This window comes from Betta splendens, chromosome 2 (assembly GCF_900634795.4).
Source record: "Betta splendens chromosome 2, fBetSpl5.4, whole genome shotgun sequence".
NCBI classification, from domain to species: Eukaryota; Metazoa; Chordata; class Actinopteri; order Anabantiformes; family Osphronemidae; genus Betta; species Betta splendens.
Genome location: NC_040882.2, coordinates 26,415,524 through 26,426,468, shown reverse-complemented (window position 1 = coordinate 26,426,468; position 10,945 = coordinate 26,415,524). Strand labels below are relative to the sequence as shown.

General features: G+C 51.1%; 1 protein-coding gene across 1 annotated transcript in view; it reads left to right on the top strand.

Moving 5' to 3' along the window:
• Positions 1–10,549, top strand: part of LOC114868197 (serine/threonine-protein kinase DCLK2-like) — a 13,490-nt gene extending 2,941 nt beyond the window's left edge. Inside the window, exons 3-16 of the mRNA XM_029171642.3 lie at positions 1,312–1,679; positions 3,478–3,604; positions 3,694–3,819; positions 4,122–4,195; positions 4,288–4,360; positions 4,453–4,558; positions 4,628–4,685; positions 4,957–5,076; positions 5,206–5,352; positions 6,181–6,314; positions 6,384–6,461; positions 6,544–6,640; positions 6,827–6,907; positions 6,999–10,549. Of these exons, the coding sequence (XP_029027475.2) occupies positions 1,312–1,679; positions 3,478–3,604; positions 3,694–3,819; positions 4,122–4,195; positions 4,288–4,360; positions 4,453–4,558; positions 4,628–4,685; positions 4,957–5,076; positions 5,206–5,352; positions 6,181–6,314; positions 6,384–6,461; positions 6,544–6,640; positions 6,827–6,907; positions 6,999–7,136 (1,727 nt within the window). The 3' untranslated portion in view covers positions 7,137–10,549. The remainder of the gene's footprint in view (positions 1–1,311; positions 1,680–3,477; positions 3,605–3,693; positions 3,820–4,121; positions 4,196–4,287; positions 4,361–4,452; positions 4,559–4,627; positions 4,686–4,956; positions 5,077–5,205; positions 5,353–6,180; positions 6,315–6,383; positions 6,462–6,543; positions 6,641–6,826; positions 6,908–6,998) is intronic.
• The last annotated feature ends 396 nt before the right edge of the window (positions 10,550–10,945 follow it).

Below are 10,945 nucleotides of genomic sequence, written 5' to 3'. Positions count from 1 at the left end.
TGTGTCTGGGTCTGTGTGTGTGTGTGTGTGGGTCTGTGTGTGTGTGTGTGTGTGTGTGTGTGTGTGTGTGTGTGTGTGTGTGTGTGTGTGTGTGTGTCTGAGCTGTGACGTTTTACAAACCCTCCAGTCCATCAGGTTCTGGTGCTTTAACGGCCTCATCATCAGCTGCAGAGTTCATGTTGTGATGTCACAGCGTCAGTGGAGCCTCGTCCACACTTTTCCACTGTCTCAGATCAACAGTCAATGAATGGATCTTTCCTCCCTCCGCTCTGTCTCTTATGAAACCCTTCATTTATTCATGTCCACATCCTCAGAGTCAGCGCAGCTTAAACCGCTCTCTGACGTCCTCTCGTCTGGACTCATTGAGAGCGACCAGCGTCTCAGCCACGTCTGCCACCATCAGTATCGACGTGTGACTGGTAGTGATGTACGTTAATGGGTTTTAGAGGCAGGAAGCTGCTCGGCCACAGACAGACGCATCCGTCTAAGCGACAGCAGAGCACTGAGGCTGGAGTTGATGTGGGGAACCGGTGACCGGATCAGTACATGAAGTAGAACCTCCAGTAGCAGAGCAAACTGACGTATGAATGCATCTCAGCTGCAGCCTTCAGGCCTGAATGAGGGAGATGTGCTCAATTACTTTTAATGTGACTGACACATTAACTTGTTTTCCTGTGGTGAAATAGATGTAATTGTAATAATAATAATAATAAGGCTGTGGAGCCTCCTGGTTCCAGCCTGATGTCAGCAGCTGTGGACTCAGGTATTTAACTTCACGTCCACGTCCACAGGCCGAGCACGTGGTTTAGTGTGAGGCTTAATGAAACCCGGAGGGAACGTGTCCAGCTTTTTGTTCTTAGTGCTCGTACAGCAGGGTTCTGGTAATCCAGTGAAGTCCAGACACACACACACACACACACACACACACACACACACACACACACACACACACACACACACACACACACACACACACACACACACACACACACAGCACCTGCAGAGACGGACGATAAAACAGAAAGGTGTGTGTTTGAAGCTGGAGACAGAGGTGGAGCAGCCATTTTTCCTCATCAGGTGCACGTGGCCCAAACCCTGGAGCTGATCCGTTGACACGGTAACAGTCAAATAGTCTCCCTGTTTAACACAAATAGACCACGTCGTGTCTGAATGAATCCAGGCGCGTCCCCACAGTGACCGTGGCCTCTGCTGTGGCCGTGGTTCGAGGCTGTAGCGCTCGTGTTCCTGCTCCTCTGGTTTACTGGTGTCTGTACTGGTTTCCTGTCTCATGGTTCCTCCGCTCCTCCTCAGGCGAGTGCTACGTCTGTGCCTCCAACGAGCCGTACCGGAAGGTCGACTACACCAAGATCTCCGTCCCGTCCTGGAAACCCGGCGCCGGCGCCGGAGCGGGCGGCGCCGCCCGGTCCACCACGGCGTCCGCCGGCGTGACGGCCGGCGCCGGCGCCAGGGAGCGGCCCGAGGCCCGCGAGGGCAAGGACTTCATCAAACCCAAGCTGGTGACGGTGATCCGCAGCGGCGTGAAGCCCCGCAAGGCGGTGCGGATCCTGCTCAACAAGAAGACGGCCCACTCCTTCCAGCAGGTGCTGGCCGACATCACCGAGGCCATCAAGCTGGACTCCGGCGCCGTCAAGAGGCTCTACACGCTGGACGGGAAGCAGGTGAGGCCTGTGTGAGCCAGTGGTGGAGGTGAGCGGGCGCCTGAGGCCTCACGCAGGGCAGCTCAGCCTCATTCGGCCTCACGACCTCCTGGGCCTCTGCATGAAAGCGTTCAGGCGCGTGGATGATCACACGTTCACGGCGCAGTTATTTTTAACGCGCAGACCTTGAAGTCGCAGATAAGATGTTTGGCAGCGACACAATGACAGCGAGGAGCTGCAGAGACGGCGGCGGAGGCGCTGAAAGAGGCAGCTCTACACACACACACACAAACACACACACACAGACACACACATGCACACGCACACACACACACACACACGCACGCACGCACGCACGCACACACAGACACAGACACACACACAGACACACACAGACACACACACACACACACACACACACACACACACACACACACACTGATTATCCAGCAGGCGCAACCAGAACCACAGAACCAGCAAAGATTCAGCATCCGCACAAATACCTCTATTAACTAATATCAAGCTGCTGCTTGTTAAAGGCCACGTGCTCCACACACAACATTCAGCATTCAGCCAACGTGACACTAAAACCACAACATGCAAATATCAGAAGAGCGGCTTTACACCCACATTTTAGGTGTTGTCTTTACAGCTTTCAGTGACATGTTCTAGTGGAATAATTAGTAATCACTTCCTGTAAGTGTGGTTCCAGGCACGTTGTGTTGCAGGAAGCAACCACTGAGTAACAGCAACACAGAAGCAGCTTGAAAGCTTTTATTATCATCATGTCTGAGAGCAGCGCATCATAAAAGCTTCTATTCTATGTTTGCCTCACGCTGCTCAGAGTCTGAAGGAAACAAGGACGTTGTGTTCATCCTTTCAGTTTGTGTAACCGCTTTAAGAAGCAGGACCCCCCCACCACACACACACACACACACACACACACACACACACACACACACACACACACACACACACACACACACACACACACACACACACACACACACTGCAGTGCAGTTACCACAGCAACCAGACGTCTGGGAACAAACACTCTCAGTTCTGGAGTAAGAAGTGAAACTGGGAGAAAACACTGGTGATGGGACAGGACGAGTGAGAGGTGAAGTTAAGGACAAAAGGGAGGGATGAGGAGGAGGAGGAGGAGGAGGAGGAGGAGGAGGAGGAGGAGGAGATGGGGTAAGGAGGAGGAGGAGGAGGAAAGTCATGAAAGAGGGATGTGTGTCAGGTTCATGTGTGAGTAAGTAGAAACAGAAGCCCCCTTCACTGTAACAGTGAATAGACGGATCAGCTGTTCGTTACTCTGTGTATTTATATTATGTGAGCAGGTTTTACTTCCACACATACCTGCAGGGTGACCTGTGCTGTGCTTTTGACGGATGCTCCATCACGCTGTGTGTAACAGCTGGGCCTCCTCCTCCTCTGCACCGCTGCCTCACGGCTGTGGTGCGTTCAGGGCCACGGCGGCTCCCTGGACAGAGGAGGAGGCTGTCTGTCACAAGTCCCTCCCTCGCTCTGTGTGAATCTAGGACATCTCAGCCGTTTGCGTGTCCCCAGACAGTTCTTGGGCAGCGCAGTGTGCGTGCGTGTGTGTGTGTGTGTGTGTGCGTGCGTGTTTGTGCGTGCATGTGTTTGTGTGTGCATGTGTGCGTGTGTGTGTGTGCGTGCATGTGTGTGCGTGTGTGTGTGTGCGTGCGTGTTTGTGCGTGCATGTGTTTGTGTGTGCGTGCGTGCGTGTACGTGTGTGCGTGCGTGTCAGAGCCCATGGCAGCAGCTCAGTGGCGTTTGTGTGTCTGTGCAGATCACGTGTCTGCAGGACTTCTTTGAGGATGACGACGTGTTCATGGCCTGTGGGCCCGAGAAGTTCCGCTACGCTCAGGACGACTTCGTGCTCACACACAGCGGGAAAACGCAGGCTTTCGTCAACGGTGAGGCGCGTTTTAGCAGTTGTGACCTCTCAGTGAACTAAACTGTGCGTCCTTCCTGTAACTGTGTGTTTTTATCCCTCTTTGTTCAGAGTGCAGAGGCAAAACAGCCCGTTCACCTGCTCCTCAGAAGACGTCCAAGCCTCCCAGCAGCGCCGGCTTCTCCGCCTCCAGGACTCCACCCAAAGGCCCGTCCAGAACCAAGTCCCCGGGAGCAGGTGAGGAGCACTGGGAACAGCTGCAAATGGAGGAGGCGGGTTCAGAAGATGGACGGGTCAAACCATCAATCAGCTGTTTGTCCTCTGAACATCATTTCGCTCAAAGACAGTGGTTAAAGCATTCTGCTCCTTGATTTAATGATTTTTACCAGTGACGTTGACAGAACTGGGTCAGTTCCAGTATCAGGCACTGGAAACCAGCCGGTAGCAGACTTTGGCAAAGATGTGGCTCTTGGTCTGAAACACACCACAGGTGTCGATCAGGTGACTGTGACCAATCAGGTGCTTCCGTTGTCTTCCAGCCAACGAGGCCCCAGAGTCGCAGTCTGCTGGGAAGTCGCCCAGGTCCAGTCCTGGGACGCGGCGCAGCCTCAAGGTCAGATGGACCCTCCTGAACTATGAGCAGGTGATAACTGGGACCAGTCTACTTTCCTCCTCATGCATGAGTCCTGCCTCCGTTTTCTGCAGGTGGCTCCTCGTCGCGTCTCCTCCACAGACGTGAACGGAGAAGCGGAGCAGCTGGAAGACGCCGCTGTTGAAGGTTGGTTTTAATGCGTTTGTGTGTCGAGGTCAAAAGAAATGAGTCACTGCTGCTGAACATATGATATAAACATTCATCTTGTTTCTTTGCAGTCAATGGGAATCGATCAGTTTCCTCCTCGATCATCAATGAAAAGTACAAAGTTGGGAAAGTGATCGGTGACGGGAACTTTGCTGTGGTGAAGGAGTGTGTGGAGCGGTAAATAAAGTGACGATGAGTCGTTCTTGTTTCACATGCTTCACGTTAATGAGCCTTTGTGTCCGACAGGTCGACGGGACAGGAATACGCCCTGAAGATCATCGACAAGGCGCGGTGCTGCGGGAAGGTAGCGCTGAGTCAAAGCAAATCACAGACAGTCTGAAGCCTGGAGCAACACGAATGACGGTCATCTGCTGATTATGATGTATCACAGACCCTAAAACAGCTGAGGAAAAACATTAGCGCTTTAATGTTCACGTCACAGAGAGCTTCACGGGTAGTTCAGGGGGGCTGGGAGATAAAAGCTCCATCTACTTGTGTTTATTTAGCTTGATGCAAACAGCAGTGCGACCCCAGTGTGGAACTAGCGCCTCAGCCGTCGACTGTGTGTGTGACAGGAGCACCTGATAGAGAACGAGGTGGCCGTGCTGCGCAGGGTGCGACATCCCAGCATCATCCAGCTGATTGAGGTGGATGAAACGCCCACTCAGCTGTTCCTGGTCATGGAGCTCGTCAAGGTGCCGCCGCTCTCGTGCTTCTGACAGAGGCTGCAGAGACTTATGGAGCCTCTGTGTGATTTGATGCTGTTTTTGTGTAGCTCCTTCACTGACGCAGTGTAAAGCCGAGTGTTTTCTTGCGTCCTTCAGGGAGGCGACCTGTTCGACGCCATCACCTCCTCCACAAAGTACAGCGAGCACGACGCCAGCGCCATGGTGTTCAACCTGGCTGGAGCCATCAAGTACCTGCACCGGATGAACATCGTGCACCGCGACATCAAGCCCGAGAACCTGCTGGTACACAGACACGCACACACCCCAGGCTCGGTTCTGATGGCTCGGTTCTGACTTCCCGGTTCTGCAGCCTCCATTCTGACGGCTTGGTTCTGCCGCCTCGGTTCTGACGGCTCCGTTCTTACGCCCCAGTTTTGACGCCCCGGTTTTGACGCCCCGGTTTTGACTCCTCGGTTCTAACTCCACCATTGTGACGGCTCGGTTCTGACGCCTCGGTTCTGACTCCCCGGTTCTGACGCCTCCATTGTGACGGCTCGGTTCTGACGCCTCGGTTCTGACTCCTTGGTTCTGAATCCCCAGTTCTGCTGCCTCGGTTCTGACGGCTCCGTTTTGACTCCCCGGTTCTGGCGGCTCCGTTCTGACGGCTCCGTTCTGACGCCTTGGCTATGACTCCTCGCCTCTGACTCCTTCATTGTGACGGCTCGGTTCTGACTCCCCGGCTCTGACTCCCCGGCTCTGACTCCTCCATTGTAATGGCTCGGTTCTGACGCCCCGGTTCTGACCCCTCGGTTCTGATGCTTCGGTTCTGACTCCTCGGTTCTGACTCCCCGGCTCTGACACCCCGGCTCTGACTCCCCGGCTCTGACTCCTCCATTGTAATGGCTTGGTTCTGACGCCCCGGTTCTGACCCCTCGATTCTGATGCCTCCATTCTGACTCCTCGGTTCTGACGGCTCGGTTATGACTCCTTGGCTCTGACTCCTCCATTGTAATGGCTCTGTTCTGACGCCTCGATTTTGAAGGCTCGATTCTGACTCCCCGGTTCTGACTCCTCCATTGTGACGGCTCGGTTCTGACGCCTCTGTTCTGACGCCCCGTCGTGCCTCTGCAGGTGTGCGAGTATCCGGACGGAACCAAGTCGCTGAAGCTGGGCGACTTTGGCCTGGCCACGCTGGTGGAGGGTCCACTCTTCACGGTCTGTGGGACGCCGACATATGTAGCTCCAGAGATCATCGCGGAGACGGGGTGAGCTTCGCAGGCAACTCCTGCTGTCACACTGACTCATCAGTGGTTAATGGCGCTGTTTGTGTGCAGATATGGTCTGAAGGTGGACATCTGGGCCGCTGGAGTCATCACCTACATCCTGCTGTGTGGATTCCCTCCATTCAGAAGGTCAGTGAACGTTTGTAGAGCTGTTTACATGAATGACCGCGTTCCACATGGATGTCAGAGCTCTTGTTGAATTCGTTCTCAGTGAGAACAACGTCCAGGAGGAGCTGTTTGATCAGATCCTCAGAGGGAAGCTGGAGTTCCCGTCCCCGGACTGGGACCCCATCAGCCTGCCAGCCAAGGTAAGGCTGGGCCTGACAGGCAGCATGGGCTGTGAGCAGCTGTAGAGGCTGAGAAGTCCATGAATCAGGACTTATTGAGTCTGACGCTAGACGTGGAGCTGCGTGCAGAACGTTTGGTTCCCCTCATATTATTACAGGTTAGCAGCATTCACGCAGGTTCTCCTGCTGATAACGTCTGTTCCTCAGATGCTGATCAGTCAGATGCTGCAGGTGGATGTAGATGCTCGTTTCACTGCCGAGGAGGTTCTGTCTCACTCCTGGGTGACGGTAAGAGAACACGCACAAACTGAAGGGAGGAACCACGTTATCACCGCGTATCTGAAAAAATATGAACTCAATGTGGACTGTTTTCATTTAGGATGATGCTCCGATAGACTCCAACACTGTGAGCAGCACCGAAGACCAAACCAGTGGAGAAATGCTAGAACCAGAACCAGAACCAGAAGCAGAATCACCAGTTCTAGAAACCAAACAAGTTCCCTCACCTCTAGTCTAGAACACGTTCCCCTGTCACTGACTGGAATTCAAATGAAGTCATGCATGGAAGCCAGACAAACTGCTGACTCAGTAAAAAGAGTTCCATCATCGCCGGTCCAGGACCCAGTCAAAGTCATCCAGAACTCCAACGAGGTAACGTCTGGAAATAGAACAAGTCAGCAAAATTTAACTGAAGGATCCAAGCCGTTCATCTTGTGACAAGCTGAACTCTTAGATCCAAGAGGCAGAAGTCTTTTATGATTCACAACATCATATCACTGTATTCTACTGAAGTCAAAGCAGTTCCTTCACTCGCATCCAGCCAACCTGAACCTCCATTCATCAACCTAGAACCTACAGTATGTAGTGCCCCCGAATCTAGAGCTTGGACCGGTTACTGTGTTGTGGAAATCAATCCGTCCCACAGGAAACTTAAACGGTTTCGGTCCGGTTCCGTATGTGATTTACTTCTTCTTGGTTTAAACCACTTCCATTTCCAACAAGCGAAAACCAAATATACAAATCTGGCCTCTGCTTTAAAACTTGAATTCATGTTTTAGAAGCCAAACCAGTCCAGAGTCCAGTAAATCACGTGATCAGTCATCCCCCTGTTCAGTGTTAATCAGTTGATGCCTCGTGGAACCCAAACACACCCAGTCCTCCTGTTTGGTCTGGATCCAGGGCTCATGGACCTGTGTGGACGTCGCCTCTCTGCTGCCTGAAGCACATCCAGGTTCTGCTCCAGGTTCCTGTGAAGGTGCTCACTCATGGACTGGACCGTTTCATGGAAGGGGCTGTGTGCTGGTTTGGATATAATGGGCTGGCTCATTCCCTCCGGTCCAGGGATGCCTTGCTCTGCGGCCCCTGCCACCTGGCAACCATGAAGTCTTCCATTTGTTGTGGGAACCGTCCCGTCTCGCCTGCCTTTCCCTTCAGCTCTCCTTCTGCCGGCCCGAAGGACCGTGCCCCCATCTTCTGCCTGGTGACCACCACTGAAGAACTGTGCCTGTTTACGCTGCTGATTCCTCCTAATAAGCTTCCAGGTCTCACTCCTCCACCAGTTCAGCCAGTACATTTGGATCCACTGGGAAAGTCATAGAACCGCACTGGTCTCACTGGTGACCCACGTGATGGGACCCAGTCGCATACAGCAGCTGTGCCATGAACGTTTCAAGTTCAAAAGTTTGAGCTAAAATAGTTTCTTATTTTACTGTTAATTCTAATATTTTGGCCTACACATATATAGAGACAACAGATTAGAGTTAATTTCAGAGTGACTGCAGAACAAATGACAACAATTAATTCACTGGCTTTTTTAAAAACTAATTTCCCACATTTAACCTGAACTAAATTAGACCTTCCAGTCCAGGTTCTTGCTCCAGCTGCAGTTTCTGAGCTGGCTCGGTCCAAACACAGAGCTCCCTGCCTCTCCTCCCACCACAGATATGGAGGAATATCTGTTCTATACTGTAAATATTACCGTCTGTTCGTGTTTGTCTGTGTGAATCAGTTGTGAAGTAGAGAAACAATAGAAGTTAAAAAATACAACCTCATCATAGACACAGTGTGTCGGCAAAAGCCTTGTTTTTCCAAAAGAGAGACCACGTCTTGAATAAAAAGGGATTTCACACATTGATGCATTTTCACACTTAAAATAAGTATTTTCGATAGCTACAGTATGTATTCAATAGAAAAAAAGCAAGAACCAAGGTTCCAGAAGTGTCTGAAGAAAGACTCACGTGGAGTGGAGCTCCTGCCCGTCTGCTGCAGCGTAGCGTCAGCAGACGGGCAGGTCCTCATGTAGTGTCTGTAGGCTGTGAAATAGTGGCTCAGTTACTAATTACTCCATCCACTCATCATGTTGTCTGTCACTGCTGGTGACTACGTGCGAAGCAAACGTGTGTGTGTGTGTGTGTGTGCGTGCGTGTGTGTGTGCGTGTGTGTGCGTGTGTGCCTGCGTGCGTGCATGTGTGTGTGTGTGTGTGCGTGCGTGCGTGTGTGTGTGTGCGTGTGTGCATGTGTGTGCGTGCGTGTGTGTGTGTGTGCGTGCGTGCGTGTGTGTGTGTGCGTGTGTAAACAGGTGAGTGATTTTCATGGTCTGTTATGTGGGAGGCTGAGTGCTCCTGCATTAACGGAAGGCACGGTCGCCTTTAAACCTGAACACAGGCCTCAGTGGAGTGTGTGTTGACCTCATGCAGTGTTTTGACCTTACTACCACCACCTTTCTATGGCCTTGACCTCTGGCCTGAGTCACTGATTAAGAGTTCGGGTACGATGTTGGAGCCGTGTCACAGATGTTGTGTGTTAGAATGAATGAATCGTGTGCGTGAAGTCCTGGAGCACGATTAAAAACACTTCAGCGCTGCTGACTTTCACCACTGTGATTTGTTTGGACTGAAGAACTGCGTCACATCCACTGGTTATGAGTCAGTAACATCCATATTGTTTATATTTTATCCTGAGTAACAAACGGCCTCAGTACAATTTAACTGTCCTTTCTTTCTTTCTTATTGCCACATTAACACTAATGTCTAAGTATTTCTATGCTGCTCTCTGTTAGTTGGGCTTCAACGAGCAGTGGAGCTCTTACTCAGTGTCTCGGCCTTTGACCTTCTATGCCTGCTACGAACCCGCTCGTCTTAATCCTGTCCTCTTTGCTTTACGACAGACCAGAAGTCGCCTTGGGTTGATGCCGGCGGAGCAGCAGCACTGGGTCAGCAGCTGGAAGCGCAGTGATTCTGTGTGGGTGTGATGGAGCCCGGGTGTGGGTGTTGGCAGGAGGGGCCTGGGTTCTGTCGTCACAGCTGGGTTCAGACCTGTCACCTGTAATAAGTTACTCTATGATCTAAAACACTAACAGCTGCCTGTTAACCACTGAAGACCTGAGAGTTGCTGGATCTGACCCAGTGCGGCTGCAGTTGTTGGCTCCTGGTGTTTTTTCAGATGCAGTGTGCGTGTGTGTGTTTGTGTGAGTGATCATTTCACATCATGCCTCATTCTAGACAAGAACTAATTCCTGTTTCATTTAACACAGTAGACACATAGGATTCTGAATAAACTGGACTAGTTCTCCTGAAAGAAATCCAACGCTGAGCTTCATTAGTGATTAAAGCCATCAGTTGTCTTATACAAACAGTTGAAACGTATTCAAAGTAAAGTTGTTTTGTAATTTTAGCATTACAACTCAAAAAACAAAAAAACCCTAACATTTCTTTTGAAAAACATTATTTGGCTCAAAATAAACTGCTGTGAAGGTGTTTGAAGCTCAGCTGAGGCAGGTTCTTGGAGGAAAGCTGGTCGTGGGAGGAGCGGACAGTGTTTGTCACATGCTGTGGACATGTTTTAAGCATCAGTGTAACGTTGTGTGTTGAACCCTGTGTGTTTGTTGGAATCAGGGATGAGGAAAAGATGCATTAAACTGTGAAAATAAAAGGTGCCGTGCGTGTTTGTGCCGCCGTGTCCTGTGGGCTCCTCATACTGTTTGCACTGGACTCCAGCTGTAGAACAGGCTGTGTTCTGCACACTCACCACTAGATGCTGCCGTTCGGTCACATCAGACACAAACCCATCCAGTCCTATGGGGACATGCGTTGGCTTCAGCTGCCACTTCACTCATCTCAGTTATTGGATTTCAATCTTCTTCTGTCTTTAGGTTTAATATTCACTCTTATTAATCATTTCTTTTTTTTTTTTTTTACCCTCAGTAATCTGATATTTTCTTACACCACCATTGAATATTTCTTCCTCCATCATTCTCTCTAAGTGACTGTCGCTATCAACAGTTATTACCTACAGTTTGTTTTTATTTCCTTTGTAAAGGAACTCCTT